The 24,035-nt window shown below is 35.0% G+C and overlaps 1 protein-coding gene across 1 annotated transcript; it reads right to left on the reverse strand.

Moving 5' to 3' along the window:
* Positions 1–37: 37 nt before the first annotated feature.
* Sf3b3 (splicing factor 3b subunit 3) lies at positions 38–22,332 on the reverse strand. The gene is made up of 25 exons (XM_067097589.1): positions 22,249–22,332; positions 20,493–20,695; positions 20,071–20,149; positions 19,573–19,743; positions 18,865–19,037; positions 17,284–17,431; positions 16,640–16,746; positions 15,832–15,942; positions 14,828–14,971; positions 14,335–14,500; positions 12,856–13,011; positions 12,279–12,430; positions 11,747–11,902; positions 10,754–10,909; positions 10,170–10,307; positions 9,892–10,014; positions 7,293–7,487; positions 6,498–6,632; positions 5,639–5,844; positions 4,992–5,114; positions 3,864–4,029; positions 2,896–3,108; positions 2,062–2,211; positions 1,319–1,516; positions 38–1,018 (listed from the first exon to the last, which is right to left on the reverse strand). Exons 2-25 carry the CDS (start codon positions 20,637–20,639, stop codon positions 878–880), a joined length of 3,654 nt encoding a protein of 1,217 aa, XP_066953690.1. The 5' UTR covers positions 20,640–20,695; positions 22,249–22,332; the 3' UTR covers positions 38–877.
* Between the last annotated feature and the right edge of the window lie 1,703 nt (positions 22,333–24,035).

A 24,035-nucleotide genomic window follows, 5' to 3' on the forward strand; every position in this document is an offset into this window, starting at 1 on the left:
ATGAGCATAAAATTCCCAAGGGAAAATAAAACTAAAATGAAAAACCTTAATTTATTACATTAAAATAAAGGAAATATTTACATACTCATCCATCCCATTCAGATATGCAGTACTATACACACACATTCTGTTGAAAAAAAAAAATTAACTGGGGAAATCAGTTAGTGAATGATATATATGGTATACATTCTATGCAGACTGTAAGTGGCCTGGTGTTCCTTTAAATGCCAAACAAGTTGCAAACATGGGTGCACACTGTGGGAGTCTGTATATATTAGCAAGCAGTATCTACCAAGTCTCATGGTGGCAGAATTCCTTACCTTTTTACTAATGACAAAAAAATGATTGTAACATGTGAATTACTCTTAGAAGTTGGAAAAAGGTATTCCAGGCAACAAATTCAGTTACTTTAGTGTAAAATGTAGTTTGTACATTATGGCCAAGAACCATCAGTGCAAAATTTTCAATCCCCCTTCCACAATCACTAATGTATATCCAGCTTTACATGACCTAGAGTCAAAATAGGCAAAGTCACATAAATCTCATTCAAATTCGTTTCCTTTCTATTCATCATGTCCAAGGGATTTTGCATCACATTCTTCCTAAGAATGTGCTTACTTCATGAGGAAAAGATACCTTGAAGTATTTTTCATGAAAGAAAATTGCATGAATAACTCATATTCAGAATAACTCATATTCAAAGAGAAAACATTGGAGAACAATTATAACATGAACATCTCATATTAAAGAGAAAATATTTTAGCTCTGGTGAACCGCAATACTTGTAATTCCTAAAAAGGAACGTTGGCAAAACCAAATATAATTTCTCCTGTAAAACAAAGACAAAAAGTTGAAAAGACAAACGCACACAAGCACTTCAAAAGGCATATCTCGTTCTTATATCTTCCAACCGTTTTGACAGTTCGTTTGGCGTTTTGTCCAGTTCTTCAGCGATGTTCCTCTGCTTGCCAGCATCCACCATGTTGAACTGTTCACAGAGATCTCCGTCGATAACATTCTGTTTCAGAAGAAAATGTCATGTTGAATTATATGTGAAGTTCTCTTGAAGAGAGAAACACAGTGATTAGATTTACAGTAATATTATCCAGAATACAGAATTTTACGAAAAAACCACACGGACTAAATCTAAACCAAAGGTGAATATGTCATTTACACGGAAAAAGTAACTTGCAAACATCGTACAATGAGAAGCATTAAGGATACAAATCTGGAGACCACAAACGTGCACTAAACTTAGGGAGACAATATTTCTGACAATGAATTGTACAAATCTGAAAAGCATTACCAAGTAACTAACCTTGACAGGGAAAAAGTATGATCTAAAGGAAAGGTGGTCTCGGCCACACAAAGGAGGGTGTTCTGTTCTCATGTGCATCTCAAGATTCTGGAATAATTCGTGATCTTCTCGGGATGTGAAAGGTACAAGGACTCCAACAGTTCCACTGAGCGTTGTGTACACAAGAGATTCACTGCCTCCAGGAATCAAAGTTGCTTTCTGCATAAAGAAGTGATTAAATAATATTTTCACAGAATACTGTCTCACTAGTAATCATAAACTTAAAATAGGTACCAAGATTTTACATCACCGACATTCCATTAGACTCGACACCTCAAAAAAAAAAAAAAAAAAAAAAAAAAAAAAAAAAGCACTATTGGATAGGTAACTGCCACTGAAACCCCACAATTTTGGCATGTAAGTCACAGTGACCATCTGGAGCTACCAATCTCATCCCCTCAATGCTCCCACAACAATCTTCTACTGCACTGTACTATGAAATTTACACAGATTTCAAAGTGAAGCTAGTTCTAACTTTGTTCATCTCTTTAGTAAATGCATGCAGAAATGCTATACATCTTTTCCATACCTAATATAAATTATAATGAACTTAAAAGGTGTTTATTCTTCACTTTAAAAGGCTGTTGGGGAGCAGTGAAATTGTCCGAGGTCTAAATAAACTGCATACAAAGGCTTCCTTACAAGAGTAAGCAGTGACAGAAACTTGATGGAAATATAAACAAATGCCCAACACTAATCATTACCTCCAGAGTATTCACAGTCTCTCCCACGTGGAAATTAGCCACAACTTCAGTCTTCTGGGAGGCGCCATTCAATAATCCTCGATCCCAGAGGGCCTTGTTTCCTGTCGGATCTTCATCTACGTCATCGTTTATGTCATTCCCTAGGCGGACCTGAATAAAAAAACATACTGTCATGTATTGTCGGAAAAACCTTAATCTGAAGTAATTTAAGTAGTTCACAGTCACATTTCTAGAGTCCACAATTGATCCAGTAGTTTTATTTTCAAGTGAAAGGACAAAAACTTGAAAGGCAAGGAAATGCACCTGAAACCTTACTACATAAGAAAATAGAGAAATAGCTTAAGATGTCTCGTGGAGTATCGACAAACCTTATGTGGAACAAGGTCACATGGCATTAACATGGTCAAGAAAAAAAGATGTACTAAATAAGCCAGATCAAATGTTAATGTCAATTACATAAATACAGTAAATACAAACTGCTAAGCACCACATTACCAAAAGCATTTGGAGACTGCAAAAATTAATCAAACACGATCAAGAAGAATGTCAATCTCACGTAAAAATAACAAAATAATTCTGTACTGTATAGTGTTAACTCATGAGAGAGCATGTCACACTACATATAATAATTTATTCTCCTAATTTATTTAACATTTAATGAAAAAAGTATGAATAACTACTCAAACCAGAGTTAAATGAAGGTTTTACAGTTTTTTTTTTTATATTTAGCCCTGAATTCCAGTCAAATCCACACCAAATATACAAAATAAGGAACATCAAAATACAATGTGCCTTCTAAATCACTAACTAAAATTAATTTCAAGTCCATCTTACCACAGCAATGTTGCCAAATTTGTCAGCAACAGAAGCAGTGTCGTAATCCAGCAGGCAAGACGTTGTGACCCAGCGCTGGTTTGTGTCATCAGTAAATATGATGAGTTGGTTCTCGTGTCTCTTGTAGCGCAGCACAAACAGACTCTCCTGGACATCACTAACAAAAACTCTTTGACCACGAGCTTTGATGTCGACAATCAAGTTTGGTATGTGCTGTTGGTGTAAAAAAAAAATAAATAAAAACTCTTATTCATATAACTAAATCAATGAACTAGAACAATTCAGGGTGAAACCCTGGATGAAAAGATAAAACCTGAAATATCTGTGCCTTGACAAAAGTAGGTATAAATTTCCAAATTTCAAACATCAAATTCACATACAGTAGATACACACAGCTGTTAGATACACAATATTATCCACACTGAAGATTAAGTATAATGTTTCTTAAACTGTTATTGGACTAATACTCCACTCCTCAATCTTATTATATTGTAAGGGTTTTCAACAAATAATGTTCAAAATAATTAACAGTAGATTTCATATACTGTACATGAAATTTACAGATAAAAATGGCCTTCAGTATTAGAGCCCGCTATCGTGTGACACTTAAGTAATTTAAATGGCTTTATCAACAAATATTTACATAAAATTATTAGTGGAAACTGAAGTATCAGCAACAGGGAAACATGAGATTCAGTGGTGCACATGTTAAAAGTCCTCAATGCCATTACATCCCTCAAATGTCTAACTGTAGTGATGACTCTTAGAGTAATACAAACAAATTAAAAATGGCAACCAGATAACAAAGAAGGATTGGGAATCAGGTTAATGGTCCTACCTTCAGATAACAAGTACTGTTGGGAAACCTGCAACACCTTTAAGGAGCCATAATGAGCATTAAATCTACTAGAGTACCTGAAAAAAGGTAAGTATTTAGTAGTTGCAAAACATGAAATGGTGGAACCAACCTTATTTTCACACTTGCGCAGCAATTTTTTCTTCCCCAAGTCATAAATTCTTAGAAGCCGGCCAACGCCCACCAAAACTCTGCCATTATAAGGGCACAGGGCAGTTGGTATGTCTTCCACCTCAGTGCGATGAACGAGTTCTAAGCTTGTGCACTCTCCAACCACCCTGTAACCAAGATATTAACTTTTTAAGCTAAAATAAGATGACTGTATAAAACGTGCAGTATTATAGTCGACAACAATTAAAAAATACAGAATCCATTAATGAACATTTTTTTTTTTTTCATAAAGACCCATTACTTTTACCACAACCTAATTTGTGTATCAGCAAAATCCCAGAAGTTGTTGAGAAAGACCATTTCTACAGTCTTTCATAGAACAATAAAAGTAGTCTGGCATTTGAGGTATGGCCAGAAAGGCCTGTCAACTTTAGGACTTCCTAAAAGGTACAAATACTGATAAAATTTCGATTTATGAACGTGAACCCATCTTGGAAAGTTAAGCATCTGAGGAAGTATATAAAGCAACAAAAACCCCTCCAAGCCAAAAGGAAAAAAGTCCTATAATTTCCGAAAGTGATCTGAGAGAAACTAATTACAGTACTACTGACTCTATGAGAGATGGATGGTGATTAAATACACTAATTGCCTAAGCTTGATCATAGAAAGTGATTATACTAATTTAGCTAGAGATGACAAAGGACAGTGGGGCTGAAGTGTATCGTTACCAAAATATAAGGATTAAACCACAAAATTCCACAATGAAGAAAATTTGTATGGACTCCCAAACCAATGAATCAGGATCAAACAAAACCTGAAGATGATTCACAGTAATCCAGAATGGTTCCAACTGTCCAAGAATCTCATAGGTGTTGACCAGTTCACAGTTGCACAAATGGTGATTCATTTGACCACTGGGGGCCTAAGGGAGAGTATGTGCATCTGCCAACCTGTATAAGTCACCTGATCCTTTTTCTGTTATAATGGGATGATGTGTCTCAGATTTCACATGACACAAGTCACTATGTTAATGTGGATTAGTGGTGAAACAAAACTAAATACAAAATTCCCAAGGAACATTATTCAAAGTATAATGTAACACCCATTTATAAACTGTCAAGTTTCTTACCTGTAGCAGTATATGTATCCGCACTCAACTTGACGAGGACTGAGCTGATAATCTTTGACTGTTCCAACTAGAAGGAACTGTTGATCCATGTCACTCTGGTTGGCAAACTTCACAAGGGAAATGCTGTAAGGGAAAATTTATCTGTGATAATTGGATAGCTTTCAATATTTGAGATACTAAGACCAACAATCATCACTTTCCCATGAAGTGTGGGAGTTGCAAACTAGAGGGTCAACTGGTTTTATCAATCCATATCTGTCATAACCAGGGGATGCAAATCTTTATTATGATATGGCTAATATCTATACCAAGAGTAAAGGAATGCATATACATCAAATTTAGCCCAAGAAACCTATACTAACTGTTCTAGACTAATAAATTTAATCTGGTTACAAGATCTTGTACTGACAAACCAACAAACATACATCTTTTAACTGCATCCTTTACTATCACTTAACAAAGAATGCAATGTCTGCAGTATTAAAGTCCAAATAGTTGCTGCAAGAAACTTTTTCAAGTATATGACTACTGTACATATAATGGCATAGATTAAAAAGCTCATATATTCATTTTGCACCTTTGAAATTTCAGAAGAGTGGCATCTCTTCATTAATAATAAAAAACATTTACTGTGTTGTTAGTCTCACCTAAAAGCTGCCTCATTCTGGTCCAGTCTGATGGTGTGGAGTGTATTGCCCTGAATTGGTTCAATGATGCGTATAAGAGATGCCCACATCCCGGGGCCAGCTTTTGGTGAGCCAAACACAGCATCTGGCAAATCTTCTGACAGGAGAGCCTCTGCCATTCGTTCTGCAACTTCAGCTTCTTCTTCTCCGGCTGCCTCTCGAAGTTCCTGTTGATTGATATTAAAAATGTGGAGTTTATGACAGATTAGAACAAACTTACTTTACGAGACAATATGCAGTATTTGCAAATGTCAGAGCAGCATTCTCTTTCTTACAGAAATGTATCAGAGTAATCAGCTGAGAAATGAATGATTACTTCAAACATGTAAACTACCTAAAAATAGTCACAAAGGTCACAATAAAAGATATATACTAATAACAAAATACACATCTACAACAATCAATAAATGCGTTCTCCTTGTGTTAATCTTACTAAGAATCAAAATATAAACTTGACAATATATCTTCTGATGATACATCGGAACTTAACACAGCAACATTCAGCAGTTTTATTACGGAAAAATCTTCACCATACAAATGAGAATATTCCTTCATGAAACCATTTCAAAATCTAGTACTGTACTGCCAATTACATTAAACACTGAAATAAAAAATCAACTGGTTTCTCTAATGCTACGTTTTTGGGTTGTCTTGCTAAACTAACTTTCAATAATTATAACATTCAATAAGGTTAGTCAAGAGCGAGTCAAAATGAAGAAAAGGCAGAAAACTGAACTGACCAATCTCTTGCAGACACTTTGATGATAAAGATAACAATATGTCACCATTTAAAATTTGTACGGATAAAATATTATCATACCTCTGCCATCTGCATCTTCCTCTGTCGCTTGGTTTCTTCAGTGTAGGCATTGTGATCTGTCTCAATGACAACTAGATGTCCACTTTCCTGGTGAATTACAAACTTGCGGGGTGTGTATTCAAGTGGATGAGAAACCTGCAAGAATGAATGGCTCCTTTTACAAAGTTACTTAAAACTAAAGATATAACAATACACAACAAAATACACCTGAAACTGTGAACTTAAATATTTTCTTCCTCACTTACTAAACAAACTGGAATGTATATCATGAAGATACTACATGACATTCGAAACTATTCTTATCAAGTTTGAAGTGAGTTGCTAAGTCATTTCATAAATCAACTGTGACCAAAACTAGTTACAGTTGCAGATGTCAATACTCAAGGCTGAAAAAAGTATTTCTGTTCTAATTAAGTCAACATTAATACAAATGATGTTCTACACAATCAGATCAGCTAATTCACTGCACATGAAACATACCTGACTAACAATTAACTATGCATATCTCAGAAGATAATTTACATTGTGCACACTTTCATATGGAATGAGTCAAAGGCCATTAACTTCCTTATTAAGCTCCAACAGAATGGAATATCCATGCACGAAAGAAAACTTGAACAGAGTACAAAAGGAAAATGAAGTACAGCTGTATTTCATTATAAAAAAATAATAAATATGTATGTAATTCATTAACGCAGACTATTAAGAGTAATGAAAACATTCACCTAACACACACACACACACACACACACACACACAACCCGGATGCGATCGTTTACCAAAATCACTCCTCACCTGGTTGAACACTGCACCCAGTTTTTCAAGAGCCAAAATTCTCAGTGTGTTGGTTGAAATGGCTACAATACCCTCAGGACACTGCTCAGATGAGAAACCTGCAGCATACTCGAGACTTTCATAAGACAGAGGAGTCAGATGAAATCTGTTTTGGTAGTAATACGAAAGCCAAGAACGGGACGACATGGCAAGTACCTGCGTGCAAGAAGGGGGTGATCATTTGGCATTGCCAGCAATGTCAAGCATCACAACATAGAACATATTTTTCATTCTGAATTCAAGATAATTGTTAAACTAAACTGTTAAGAAAATAAAAAGGGCAACAAAAAAAAAAGATACAGCAAAATCAAAAGGGGTGAAAGAGCTGTATATACTTAAGTATCACGTGATTTTGAGACTAAATTTCACGCCTAATTTCAGTAAGGTTGCATCGAATGCAAAGTACAATAATGTGTGTGTGAAATGTGAAGTACAAAATGTGTATGTGTGTGGCATGTCTTTACTGCTGTGCAAAAAACTACACTATATCGTGCATGAAAATATTGCGCTAAGATTCACACATCAAAATGTTGAAATAATCTTCCAAAACATAAAATATGATACACTATGATTTAATATATATGCACTTGAAAGACAATAGCAAAAAATATATAATAAAAGATAAGAAAGGCAATAGCAAAAAATATATAATAAAAGATAAGCACAGATGAAATGTACATTTTAACCCCTTCGCCACCGGGACGTACACATGTACGTCTTTTACGGTACAGTAATAAAAGACCGCGACGTACGCCTATACGTCTTTCATCCCTCCTCGAAAAGCAGAGCTGTTTTCTTCAGCTTGGATGGGTTTCAGGCGTAGTATTGTGTACGAGAGAGGTGCAGAAGCTCCACCCACTATTCATTTAGCCAATGAGTGTTCGATGGTCGTCGTGACGTCATATTCATATGGGATAATATAAGGGTATCGTCCAGCAGCACATGCCAGTGCGCCTCAAGCTGTTATGTATGAAACATTGTCACGATCTTGTGAGTAAACCATTTGGATTCGAAGGCTAAACTTTTTCTCCTTTTGATTGCAGTTATTTTACAGGTTTTTTTATTTTTCAGTATCATGATGTTGGATGATAGTATTTCAGATCCTGGGTAGGAATACCTGCCAGATCTGTCAGATGATTATAGTGATAGTTGTTACAGTTGCTTAGAGGATGACAGCGACACCGAGATTTTAGAAGACATTGAACCCATTGGCGATGAAGGTTGGCAGTTCATAACAGATCCATTTTGTGACAAGCGCCCAGACCCACCCCCCGATTTCACGGAGGGTGACAATGGGATCTCTGTTTGCACACCCGACTTCACCTGCCCACGAGATGCATTTTGTTTCTTTTTTTGTGATGATGATATTGACAGACTGTGTGAATGGATGAATGCTCGGGCAGAGGAGTATTTTTGGTCAACAGGAAAAGTGTACTATGTTTTTTGAAAACTTCTTTCATTTTTTTTTACACTAACATGTAATTTTTATTATCATTATTTTTTCTACTACAAGTTGTAGTAGTAGTGGTATTACTGTTGAAGTTTTTTATTATTATTATTGTTATTATTATTATGATTATGATTATTATTATTATTATTATTACCAATGCCATAAACATTCATTGATGTATACTAACTGTTTCCGTAAGAAAACTAGTATATACTGCTATTACTACTGGTACTATTTTACTAATACTTTACTACTTTTTCTGCTACTTTATTTCTACTACTTTACTACTATTTCTATTTCTGCAATTACGTTTTCCACTAAATATTCCTCTTTTTCTATATATATATATATATATATATATATATATATATATATATATATATATATATATATATATATATATATATATATATATATATATATAATAATGTATATAGCCAATGTGGTGAAAAATATTCATTGGTATGTACACAATGTTTTCACATAAGAATATAAATGAAAAATGTGAATAACAGAAAGTTTAGTGGGAGCAAATGATGACTGATATACTCGCGGTCTCATGCGGTATGCAAGCGTTATCGGCAGTGCAACAGGCCAGTGGTGAAGGGGTTAATACCGACATAAAAACTGCTTGTACAGTATTTAAAGCTACCAAGTGAACACTGAAAGCAGCTATAATTGATCCTATATGATTACTTGTATTTCTTCAACTGAATGTTTTGAATCAAATGTTTTCTCTTATTGAAATATCCTTTTTACAGTACATCTAGCAGTGTGTAATCTCCACAGGAGAGGTAGGAGTGAAGTCAGGAGGCAAAAGATAATTGGAGTGAAATCACCTGATAAAAAAAAAACAGGTTACTGGAAATGATAAAAGAAAGGTCACTTGATATGCATATTTTGTATAAAGTTTGTAAAAAAAATTAAAGATCTAAGTAAAAGGTTAAAAAGGAGAGAGGAAAAAAGAAAGAAAAAATACAAAAGAAAGATTAATAACAAATCTATCATACGCCAATATCAGAGTAATTCTACAACTGAATTCCAAGATATGATCAACTTGCAGTGTAGCACAGTTATAAACTTTAAAAAAATCATACTAAAAAAACTTACAGCCTCATTTCCCTGCATGATAATCCTGAAAAGTTTAACTGGTCTGGAACCCAAATAACGTGTACGGGTGTCTGACATATCACCGGTGACAGAGTCTAGAACAGTCCTTAACAATACTCCATTCTGTAAAGATAAAAAATGTTTGTAAGCAAATTAGTTAATTAATTAATTTATGTAGTAGTTTTACACTACCAAATGGCATGTCTTGGAGAAAGACAGGATTACAGTCCTAACAATAGATGATACTATATCATCAACAAGGCTTTCAAAAACTTTGCCTGCAATCCAATGTTGAGATACAGAGCGCCGAGTGTTCGTGGCTCGTTATCAGAGCCCTCTTGCCCTCCCATCTCAATGATACTCAAGGACTCCGGAAGGGCAGGCAAAGCTTGCATTCCTCTAACTGTCAGACAATCCTGAAAAATCCAAATAAACATTAAAACCAAGAATCTTGGTGAAGAAAAAAAATATAATCTTCAAATATCTAAGTTGACGTATTTTTCAAAACTATACATTCCTTGCTCCCTGTAGGGGAGTACTGCTGTCAATGCACATCACGCAGTGCACTGCAGGCATTACTTGAGGTTCTTTGCAGCATCCCTTTGGCCCCTAGCTGCATTCCCTTTCTTTCCTTTTACTGTACCTCCATTCATATTCTCTTTCTTCCATCTTACTTTCCACCCTCTCCTAACATTTTTTCATATTGCAACTGCAAGGTTTTCCACCTGTTACACCTTTCAAACCTTCTTACTGTCAATTTCCGTTTCAGCGCTGAATGACCTCATAGGTCCCAGCACTTGGCCTTTAGCCTAAATTCTATACTCTATTCTCTATTCTATATGTCCTTACTGTACATACTTACATTGGGGTCCAAGCTGATGATTCGGACAGTGTTATCAGAGAGGCCAACTGCCAAGAACTGCGACCTCTGCTCACCCAAGGGTACACGGCCAATGCCCATACAGATTACGTCACTCTTCATCTCCTTTCTTTCCGTGTACTCGTTCAGTTGACCGCTCTGAAATAATTGAAATTTGATTCACCAGTTTTTTTTTTCATAGAGGCCAATCTATAGACCTTTCATTTTTTAGCAACATATTTCTTATAATAATCTTTGATACCAGTTAAGAAACATCCTTTCTTCATAAGGATGCATGACAACCTAAGGAATGTAGAGTCATGGTCTACTATTTTTATCATGACTCCAGAAATTTTCATGCAACTAAAATAAATGACTATTAAACTTATTACTGTTCCAATAATGACTAAGTTTTGGAATGATCGTCCTGGTCATGTAATTGCTGGAACTACAGAAGTTCAAAGTGGCTGCAAATGCTTTTTTGTTGCACAGACTAACATTGTCACAATTTATCCTATTTATTTTTCAATGTTACCGTTACTATATAGCTTATTCTATACATCTGTATTTCTTTCCATACTTGATTGCCTTTCTAATAATAATAATAATGATAATTGCCTTTCTAATAATAACAATGATAATGATAATAATAATAATAGTAGTAATAATAATCGTCATAAATTCAAGGACTTCATAATGTGAACTTTATGATTAATAATTCATGCATACCAGTGGTATAGCAACATCTCATTTTTTCAAGTGTAAGCAAGCTTGAAAACTACGGCAAGTTAAATAAAAAAAAAATCAACAAGATAATGTGTACTCGTTGATAACCCCTAATTAAAAGTAATCCCGAACCAGAAAATAATTTTTTTGAGGTGACACCTTTACTCTAAATTTCTCATTTTCAAAGCTTTCTAACATTGCTTGCTTTGAATTCTTTTACAAAACACCCAACTATTATACAGTACTCTTCCAAACATCTGCACCACTTACTGGATCCATTTCAAAGTAGACAATCTCTCCGCCAGTCAGAGCAATGACAACCTGTCGCTGGTTCAGTGCACATCTGACGATGGTTTTCTTGCCAGGAGCCTTCCACTCATTAACACGACGATCAGCACGGATGTGTCGGATACCATCTGGATAAATCTGCAGAAGTGTCGGGTAAAGGATGAGCTTTCAAGTTATCCTTGCCTTCAGCATTAGTATAGCAGTTAATAATAAAGCATAAAAGCTCCTAATCAGCTATTTGTCTGTAAGCTATGCAACATCATTAATTAATTTTATCATATCAAACAGTATGTTCAAATGGATTCCAAAGAGGTATGCTAGGCCTGCCTATGTTAAAAATATAGTATTCTTAATATGCCTGGTGAATTTGAGATAGGTCTTTTGAGTGCCATTGAATACAGAAACTGACATTCTTACTTAAGGAAATGATGCCAAAGAAAATTTTTTCCTTAAAAAAAAAAATCACATGTAATAAAATCAGAGATAACGGGGATAACACAATAAGAGAACTAACTTGAACCAAAGCGTCATCACCAAGTTGTGAACAAGCAAGTGTTGGTGTTGTTCCGAGGAAACCAGAATCCGTCACTTCCTCTACAGTTTCACCGATGCTAAGTACCAGGGTGGCATTGACGAAAGACACAATGATATACGAATCGTACAAATCTGTAAGAAAAGAAATAAACTTTAAAACTTAAGTAAAATACCTTATACCATCATGAACACATTTTTTAAACTAAACATTTAGAAAAATACATCACAAGTTTCTTAGGTACTTTTTGATATAACGTTCTTCTTCTGAGGACTTGAGTGTAGAGTTCCAGTCTAGGTGCTGGGATGAGGAGGGGTAATTTCTCTCCATATGTTATTTACATTTAGATTTGTTGGAAAAGATGGTCTTCAAAAATTACAATACTCTCCAATATAATTTTAATTTTTCTTAGATATGTTTTCATCACTTCAAGTATTTTAATAAGTTGTAAGAATACTCAGACTACGGTCTTGGAGCATAGGAGACAGTAATGCATTTTGCTTCGTGTACTTTCGTGTGTAAACAAAAATAAAAGCTTCAAATAACCCAATGAACTCACCTTCACTTCTTTTTCTAACAGTCCAGACAGCTGTGGGGTTACCTGGCAGTTCTGAAACGGCCATCTCACTAACTTCCAAACCATGACGGAGTACTCGCAGTGATGATCTGGGTCCACGGCCGCAGACCGTGTATAACTGTGGGGTGTCCTCATTTGCTATCAAAAGAAAAAGAATGTTTTGACATGCCTAGTTCCTTGAACCACCACTTTTATCATTACCTTACTTGTGAGCTTGTAAAATACTGAATAACAATTTGTCCCTCAGGCCTCTGATTTGAGGAAGTAATGTGACCTTACTTCTTGTGAGTCTACCTTTCTGAAATCCAGTCTTTTCTTGGAAATTCATGGTTGATTTTAGTTGTAACAACTTTCCAGTTTTCTCATTTTTTTTTGCCTGCTGCCATTACACAACTCATTTGTATACACAGCTTCTTCTTTCCTTCCAACATATGTGACTTTTGATAATCCACATGAACAATAAATATTAAAAATGTAAACTATCAGGACACAGTACAAAGACTGTGTCATGACAGTTGGCTGCGAAGAGGAAAAACAATGCCATCAAATAATGCTCCAATGCAAATAATTTCTCACTCAACCCTGTTCTCAAAAAAAAGTTTTTTAAAAATAATGTACACAAACTTATCATATATACAAAATATTCCATCTCCCAATCCAATGCACTTCTCACAAAAAGCTTTATTAAATAATTACATATTATTGCCAAGTTACTTTGACACTGTGTACATTGAACTCTAAGTATACCTTAGTTTTACCAGACCACTGAGCTGATTAACAGCTCTCCTAGGGCTGGCCCAAAGGATTAGACTTATTTTTACGTGGCTAAGAACCAATTGGTTACTTAGCAATGGGACCTACTCTAGAATAGAAAAAACATCTAAATTCCCTGCCTTAGTTCTAGAATAGCAAAAAATATATCTAAATTCATGACTAAGTTAAAATGGAAGCCCAAATATTGTGACCTAATGGATTATTCACAAACTATCAGTTATTGAAGAAGCAATCAGCATAACAGCATATCATACTGTCATTTCTTTGGTATGGCCTGCCATTTTGTATCTTGGCTATAATCCAAGATACTATAAAACTTGAATCATGACATCACAAAAAGCTGGAACATCACACTGACGACATGAGGATATTTTTGATGAAGTGATGGGACAATACTTGAACATACCTAATCAGCGATTTACAGCAAAGAAAATTATTTAATGGTATCATATCATCAAAAATTCAGTAACTCAATACTAATCCCAAATTGGGACATGCTACTGACAGTGCATCTTGTAATGTGAACTGAAGATTATTTGTAATGTTTGTATTGGGCCCAAATGCATTGTCTTTCCTCTTCTTTCCAAACTTCATAATCTTGCTTGGTTTTAACACCTCGTTTGGAAAAGTGACTCCATGGTCTCACTAAACTAGTACTGTATAATCATGACAACAAGAACTACACACCTAAATCAGCAATCTGACATGCCATAATTGGGGAGAGGGAATCGAGTTCATCGACAAGAACTAAATTCTGCAACTGCCTCGGAGCGTAGAAGAACGTGTCACCTTCTTCCAGCGGCATGGCAGAGCTGAACTCCGGTTCATCATCATCATCACCAAGATGAGCAATCTTTAGTAAGAGAAATGGAAACATGACATTGTAAAAGCTTTAAAGACACTAATTATTTTATAGCTTTGAAAAACACTAATAAATTTATGTCACATTTATAGAAAGTCTTGATATACAAATCATGACACATTTTATGTATTTGATGAAAGTTCTTCACAACACTTAAATCTGCAATAAAAAGTGACGTAAAATGCATTTGAAAACTAAAAAGTTTTCAAAAGAGTAAAAATTTGTTTACATAAAAAAGCACGGTATTAGAACCGGTAAGTTCAGAGCTTATCAACAGCAAAAGCTGCTGCCCTGTTCCTTCAGTGTGGTTCCACTCACCTGATACAGGTAGTGATTTCCAAATTCTGAGGCCACAAACAAGAACCCAGTCTTCAAGACACACATGGCTGTTGCAGGAGGGACAGTATCGAAATATTTCAACTTGATCTCAGTTACAACGTCTTCATCTGTCTCCAGGGTGATCTGAAAAACAGCCACATGTTTCATAGCAAATACAGCGCTGCAATAGATTTTCTGTGAACATCGAATATTTGAAGGTCTCAGATTTTATCAACAGCAGCATAGGAAAAAACTCATAATAATTACATGATCACCACATGCACAATTACAACATAATAAAATACTGTATAAGATTCATATATGCAATCACTAGAAATATCAACACAGAGTTTGCTTTTTGATTATGGAGTAGCAAATTACTCTTAAATTTCTAGCAATTAACCATAAAACTGTTGGCAACTATAAAATTTTATACAAATAAATGTGATAGCCAGGAAAATATGATAACTGAGGCACTGGATACAGTCAAGAACATGTCTGCTAAACACGTCACCCTGACATACAATAGCATAACTCATCGGGCTTCATAAAATTTCTTAAAAACTCTTCAACTTTTGTGCCGAGATTTTTAAGTTTAGCTAGACAATGAAAATGGAAAACTTCAAGCAAAATTCGAATCAGTATGTTTGCAAAGCTAGAGAGCTACGTCACTGCAGTCACGAAGACAATGCCAAACTGCACCAACAGATTAAACATTTGAAAAAATAGAAGTGCTTACATTTCTCCCTCACGACAAATAAAACTGAATTCATGAAGCACAAATATAACATAAAAAATTTGTTTACTTCCATATATATATAACAAATGCTAAAAAAAATCACACTTTAATCACTGATCAGAAACAATTGTATGTCACTCAAAGGCAATTACAATTGTGGAAACATCTGCTTTATATAATTCACACCCATTTCATAGAAATTTTTACATTAATTTCCTCCTGTTATCAGTCCACAATAAAAATAACAAAGGAAAAACGAACTCACCTTAAAAATATCTCCTTGTTCTGTCTGTGCCAGGAAAAAGAACATGGACCTAGTCTTATGAGTTGCAGCACATATGAAAATCATACCTCTCTCAGGATCATCCAAGTCATTCTGCGAAAGTGAGACAATGAATTTTAGCACAAACGATACGGAACAAGGTCTGATAAAATAATACTAAACGAATACTGATGTTGATAAAATTTTGGCATTTGCTTTGAAGAGGAAAGGAGCAACTGGTTAGAGAAGATATGATAATATCAGGACACACAACTCTGAGAGGAACCAGATCATGAAGATAAGTGTGGTACAGAAGCAACTGGAGAAATGGTATGTAAACAAGGCAGAAACCGACCACAGAAAATGTCCAGAAGATCGTATAAATAGGATGTACATGAAAACTACGGCAATGCAAGATTTCATCACAAAGTAAATAGTATAGAGAGGAAGAGGGAGAGGACTGAACACAAGTCAAGCTCCATAAAAAAAAACCTGGCAGGATATTGTGAATAGCATTAACCTATGCACGCCTGAGTATAAAATGACGTTAACAAAGAAACGACTTGTCTTTCAGTGCAGACCCAATTCATTCTCAACTTGTTATTTTTACATATTTTGCCACAAAATGTTCCCAGACAAACCCTCTCTGAAAGAAGAGCACACCTGTAACATGAGAGCAGTGCACATGTACTCTCAAGTCTGTTAAGTTTCACCTGATAATCCAGCTAAAACTAATAAAAAACTGTTCTCTGTAATCTCTTCTTTGTTCTGACAGATGATGACAGGAACTAAAGAAAGACAAATAACTTACCCTCCTCCTTGGAATGGGGCATCGGATATCAGGCTGATCACCCAGATTCTTGTAGGTGATATAATTTTCAGAACAAACTAACACACCAGAGGGGCCATCATTACCTCCTGTAAGGGTAAAATGCATTGAGAAATTTTTAGAATACAACCAAAACTTGAAGGTGAAATTAAGAGGGAAGACATTAATGCATGACAATCCAAGCAACAAAAGTAAGGCAATAAAATGAACCCACAAAAAAGAACTGAATCTAGCTTTTCACTTAGTCATGAGTACAAGAACAGATAGCCCTCCTCTTCATGGCCAATTAAGTTCTTGACTGATGGGTCATAAACAAAAATATTATCTTGATTTTAAAGAATTACAACTTCATATTTAATGACCTATCATGCACACTTACTTTAGTTCACCTTTGCTGGAAGCTCACCCTTGACATTTCATTTGTAATCAATGTTAAAACATTATGTTACCTTAAGTGTGAAATTTTGCTGGTAATGAATGCAAATATACAAAAGCTAAGTAAGTCATATTCTGTAGATAATCATTACTTTAAGAGCAGAAAGCAAAATCACTCTCAACTGCCACTATATCAGCAGAACAAGAACTTTGAAAATTATACTAAAAAGGAAAAAGGAACAGAATATTACCTGGGACAGAGATCAGAAAGTTTGCGTGTTCTTCAAGAGGCTCATGATATTTTCTCACAACGTGATTCAGACCAAGATCCAATTCATAGAACGTGAGAGTCTGCTGTGTGCGATGAATGGCCTCTCCAGTAGGGTCTGTGTCTGCCTCCTATGAAGTAAATATTAAAAGAAAACAAATACAATACAGTAGACATTACAGTCATTACTTTAACTTCAATAAACAAAGTGCGTGGCTTTTAACAGGACTGATGCCAGCTCTACTGCTACAAGCAGTATTTTACACTGATAATTTCATTAAAAATCTGTCTTCTTTTGTTAGTAACACTTCATTTTCTTAACAATTTTTAACTGGGATTTAGTGATAGATTGCTAACCATGCCTTGTCCCTGATGATTGCACACATACATGTGGTATTTAAAGATCATAACTGTAGGATGTGATTATCAGACGACTCACTTTCAAGCCTTAAAATTGTGCTCTTCATTTGCTCCAAATAACTGATCATGAAGATGAAAGCCATCATCATAAATTCAACACTGCCAAAAGTAATATCACAATCATCATAAGAATGAAGCTCACCTACAGCAACGAGGTAATATCTTAAAGAGCACACTTTCGTGAACAAGAGCCTCTGAAGGGCCATTAAAAGCTACTGCCCTTTTACAGCATTTACTGCCAGGAGAACTAACGCATTGAAACAAATCCCAGTAGCGAGGAACTTATTCATGAGAGACTTGATATAAATGCTTGTTCAGTCAGTGTCACTCTCTTTAATTTATTTGAAAACATTCAATCAACACCTTTATTGTATAATCCACTGCAGCTTAGAAGGCTATTCAGCATCACTTTCAAAGAGCAGTGAACTATTGAAAATATTTATCATTTACCCCATGTTAATTTCTCCATGCTGCTCAGTGAGTAAGTGGTTATGGAGTAAAAATGAGAGAGAGAGAGAGAGAGAGAGAGAGAGAGAGAGAGAGAGAGAGAGAGAGAGAGAGAGAGAGAGAGAGAGAGAGAGAGAGAAATATGCAATGTATACAGTGCAACATTCACATTGTACAGTACCTGTGGATTACAGTATTGTGCTATTGTGAACCTGTCTCAACCGAAACATTCTGCCTGGTAAGTCCACTGGATAACTCCATTTATGAAAAATAAAGGTTTGTATCCCAGTAGGAAAAAATATATATCTACTATCTTTATTTTTACTCAAGTGCAATGTTGTTCTTACTTCCATAGCTCCTATAGGTTTTATTGACTAGTGTGTGTTCACATAGGCAAGACTACGCTAAGTTAGGATTTTGGAGTAGCCCAGCATATTGGTGCAAATAAGAGAGGTAGATATTGACTTCATAATGTAAACACATTAATATGAAAGTCAAAATTGACCTTAATTTACTGGACAAGCCTTCACAGACAGAAACTCCACATGAGAGACATGTGAAAACAAAACCTCAATAACTGTAAGAGCAAACTAAACTTACAACAACCAATTATAAAAATATTTTCAATGGTTGAGGCTTCAGAGCTACACAATAGATCCACCTCCATATTCTACTCAATCAAAAAAATGAGTCTCACCTCATAGTCAATTTCCAGGCAGGCAAACAGAGGGTTTTCAAATCCGACATCAACTCCAACAGTGTGATACACCAGAGTGTTACTCTTGTGGGCTTCTAACGGGGACGAAATTGTTAAACGTGCAGCAGCATCTCTGTTCAAAATGTAGACCAGCTTCTGTTTTTCTACAGCACCTGAAATTAAATGTAACATTACCTCACAGAAATAGAATAAATAATCACAGTGAAGCCCATTCAATGATACAATTGTGCAAAATATCTCATGCCTATCCTTAAGTTAAGTATAACTTAGTTTTACCAAATCACTGAGCTGATTAACAGCTCTCCTAGAGAGAGCTGGCCCGAAGGATTAGATTCATTTTACTTGGCTAAGAACCAATGGGTTACCTAGCAACAGGACCTACGGCTTATTGTGGAATCCGAACCACATTACTGCGAGAAATGAATTTCTATCACCAGAAATAAATTCTTCTAATTCTTCATTAGCTGGCCGGAGACTCGAACCCGGGCCTAGCGAGTGCTAGGCGAAAACTCTACCGACTCGCCCAACGAAGAACTATGCCTATCCTTAGATGACCCCAGATTACCTCAGCGCATTGAAACTCAATCCCAAAAATCCTTCCAACCTTACACAAAGACTAATTTTTCCATAAAATTATTTTTTTCTAAAAACAAATTCTTCCAAAAGACTGTTCTATGTGAAACTCACCAATCATCACGGCTCTCCCTTTTGGATCGATAGCAAGGTACTGGCCTGGGACAATCCGGCGGCATCCACTCTTCCCAAAGGTTTCCATGTGAATCCGCTCGAACTGATTCTTGGCCTGACTGTATTCCAGGATGGTGATGCGGCCAGAATCTGACCCAACAACAACATAATCTGAAAGAAAATATTTGCTTTAGTAAAACAATGCAACAGAGAACTCAGTACTAATACTACTCATCACACTATTTCCCCTAACATAATATGACATATGATATGAATAAGTCACCTGAAGCTTGAGGCTGTACTATACTGATGTCATCAGAATCTTAAGAGTTAACCATATGAGTCAATTCTGTTTTAACCCTTACTGTTCATGACCTCATGGTTAGTCCACTTGATGAGTAACACTACTATAATAAACAACAAGACTTGACCTATTGGGAATATCTCACCATTTCACTTGAAAGATAATGTTGTAAATCTGTTATAGGAAGTTCTCACCTTTATTTCCACCTGTCAGCCGAAAAGCCATTAGAGAACGGATAATACCAAAAATATCAGTTGTCAGTATTGTGTGAACCTGGAGAAAAGAAAGGTAAAAACTATTATTCAACATGTCTACAGTTTTTAGAGAGAGAGAGAGAGAGAGAGAGAGAGAGAGAGAGAGAGAGAGAGAGAGAGAGAGAGAGAGAGAGAGAGAGAGAGAGAGAACTGATGTCTGGTAAAAGCTCAAAACCAACAATTTTTATATATTACAACTAACCATTACAATGCTTCACATACAATTAAACAATGAGCACTCAAGTCGAGTAAAGCTTAAAACAAACTTTGAGGTACATAATTAGGCATTGCTGACACTAGCAATTGCAATGCTTCATATTATACAGTTCAACAGAGAAAAGAAAGAGAAATCCACTTCTTACCTTTCCTGTGTTTGGATCAGGCCTCAGAAGTTCTAATGATCGTCCTCTTGACACAACAAGTTCTTGTGTCCTGGTTCCGGAGAAATTGCCATGCACTGCATGCGTTATGCCTGAGGCACGCTGCAGTGTTAAATTGTACAGATACATTTTTAGGAGTCCTTCTTACAAGTCCAATCTGATTTTTCAGTACTTCTGAGCAATATCTGAAATGGGTAAAATATAAAAGCAAAATAAGATGGAATGCATTTACTGAATACAACAAGAACGACTATACATATATAACAATGGAATATTTAAAAAAATAAAATCATCACAATACAAAAGCACTTAGTAACCACAAGTTCATTCATCCACATAACCCCCCAAAATAATTATAATACTGAACAAAGTCAACTAGTGTCTTTCAAAACATACAAATAATCACCTCAAAAATTGAATTTATAGTGTCACCTGCCTTCTATTAATATGAAAAAAGCAATGCACATGCACACAATACTATATTGCGATTGTCTTGGTTGCAAACTCTACTATCAACAAATGGCATTCATGTTGCATACAGTAAGCAGTACTCATGGTTATTTGCAAGACTCCTTTTGCCACCATCCAAGTAGCTTTCTGTATTTTTATTCTTGTAATCTGATCCTTTTGCATTTGACTGTCTAACCTCCACTTTTATCTGCTCAACTTCTCTCTCACTATTTCATACAGATCCTTCAGGCCTGAGACTAGTTGATTTTATACTCTGAATAAATTTCATTACTTTATGATAATACTGTGGCACTTCAATTTGCCCCTCCTGATAATTAATGAAATCCGTTATGCAATGATGACTGTCAAATAACTTACACAAGACAGTACCTTGAGCAACTTGCTTATCTACATCATACAGCAATTCCATATATATACTCAGTAATAATCAATCATGGGTGGTATTTTATAATTTTCACTTGACTGAAAATATCCATTTGCTTATCAGTAAATGTTAGGTTAGGTAGATTCATCCCCTGGCCAGGTAAGGGCCCAGCACCTTAGGTTAGATTAGGTTAAATGCTAGCCATGGCATTGGTGAAAAACAGAATAAAAGAACAAAGCAGATTTTAACATTGTTCACGCAACCACACTTCCATTTGAAAATACCCAAGACTTTTCAAATACATTGTGGCCATTTTTACTCACAGTGCACTAGGACAAAAAAATCTGATGAGCACCACTCTCATGAACTTCAAAACATCAAAACAAAGAACTTAGAGAATGCAGAAAAAAAGCAAAAACTTCCAGTATATACCAAGAACTGTTATTATAGTAAAAAATAATAGGGTCTGAGCACGTTAAAAGAAGAAGAGGAAGAAGTTAGGGGTCACCCCAGCCAGGTAAGGACCAGCATCCTACGCAGGTTGTAATGCAGAGATTTAGGTTAAGATGCATCCCTGTATCAGTACTTCCTAGCCTATGTTTTCATGCTTTAATTTTTTGTTATGCTTATAAATTTGATATGATGATGTGTGTATCTACTGAGGTAGCATACACAGTAGGGGCCACAAATTACTTGGGGGTGGGGGTTCCAGAGGGGTGAAGCCCCACTCCCACCAGGAGATAGACTAGCCCTAAGGCCTGGCCGTTACAGCAGGACATTTAGTCAGGCTACAGCTCTCTCTCTACATCCACAAAATCTTTAATTAATCAACACTCGTTATCTGAAGTAATCAACCGTGCGACAAATAAACTAAAACAATGAGAAAAAATCGCATATTCTCACCAAAATACGACAACAACGCGGCGAACCGCTAGGTAAGCCAGTTAGACAGCTTCTTCTTCTTCCAAGTAAACAAGGTGAAATTGGGGGACGTAAACATTGAAAAGTCTCTGGAGATGACATTATTATTATTATTATTATATTATTATTATTATTATTATTATTATTATTATTATTATTATTATTATTATTATTATTATTATTATTATTATATAAAATACTCGTAGTAGCATGAGTCTTAAGATGGAGAAACAAATGTGCCGTAATGTACTGTATATGTGCATATTTTTAAGGATAAATAAGTACAGATTTATCCTTAAAAATACGTATGTACACGCAATTGCGGATTTATTTCTCCATTATTATTATTATTATTATTATTATTATTATTATTATTATTATTATTATTATTATTATTATTATTATTATTATTATTATTATTATTATTATAAAGGATCCAACCTGCTGGTCCTATTGACATCAGAGAACTTTAAAAGAGATATATATATATATATATATATATATATATATATATATATATATATACACATATATATACATATATATACATATATATACATATATACATATACATATATATATATATATATATATATATATATATATATATATATATATATATATATATATATATATATATATATATATATATATATATATATATATATATAAATTAGTAAACGTGAGAAAACGGCAAGTATAAATTCCCAGAAAAAAATCAGATAAACTACATTTAGAATTTGGTATTTCTATCAGAAATGACTGAAACCATGGTACGAACGTAGCTTGTGCAATATCCCACTATAGAATCAGTCAGCCTTTAGGAAAAATCGCGCTACCCAACCAGTATTATGATAGATGATAAATGTGCATTAGTAACCGTACTAAATCTAAGTGCAGCAGTTGATGCAGCAGTACCTGAGGTTATTAGTACTTCGAAAGGTGTCATTTCTTATGGGTAAATGAGTAATTGTAGATGTAGACCAACAATTTAAAAACAACCTAACATCATAATGATTATATGTAAGTCGACAAATACACACAAACACACCACAAACCCACACACACTCATATCTATCTATCTAATAAATATAATATGCACACTTGGTGTGTTGTAAGAATAAATAAAATAATTGTATTTTTGAAATATATTAAAAACGTTAAAATTCACTACAGTTTCAAGACCAACTGGTGTCCCCTTCAGGTGATTACAGAATTATGAAATAAAAAAAGGAAAAGTTACAAATGTTAAGAAAGAACAAAATATAAATAGCCACCTTCGGTCATTACCAAAGTGCCACTATTAACAACTGTTAAATATTCAACGACCCAACATTATTGTTAAGATTGGCTGTTTGAATTACATAATAGGACAACAAACTGTGAAACTTATAGTTACCATCATTTAGTTTAAATTAGGTACCGCCCTAATGAGAACAGCCTCAACTAGCTTCCTTTTCTATACAGGAAAGATATTGGAAAGAGAATTCTTGAGCACACAGAAACCAGTCTGTTCAGCAAGTTGCTCCGAGGACTAAAAGGATGTGAAATTTTAGACACTCAAAAATAAACTTAAGAAAGGCATGTCTGTTCAAAAACAGATACATAATTCAGGAAAACGATAAACTGTAGCAGACAAACAAACAAGGACCGCCGGAGGGCATCCAAAAATAAGCAAGGATGATGGTGATGAAAAAATGTGGCAAAATTTTTACAGTTATTGTGTTTTTGTCAAGTCTATAAGTAAATGATCTGACGATACATTCATT

Source organism: Macrobrachium rosenbergii, chromosome 54 (genome assembly GCF_040412425.1).
Source record: "Macrobrachium rosenbergii isolate ZJJX-2024 chromosome 54, ASM4041242v1, whole genome shotgun sequence".
In the NCBI taxonomy this organism is placed as follows: domain Eukaryota; kingdom Metazoa; phylum Arthropoda; class Malacostraca; order Decapoda; family Palaemonidae; genus Macrobrachium; species Macrobrachium rosenbergii.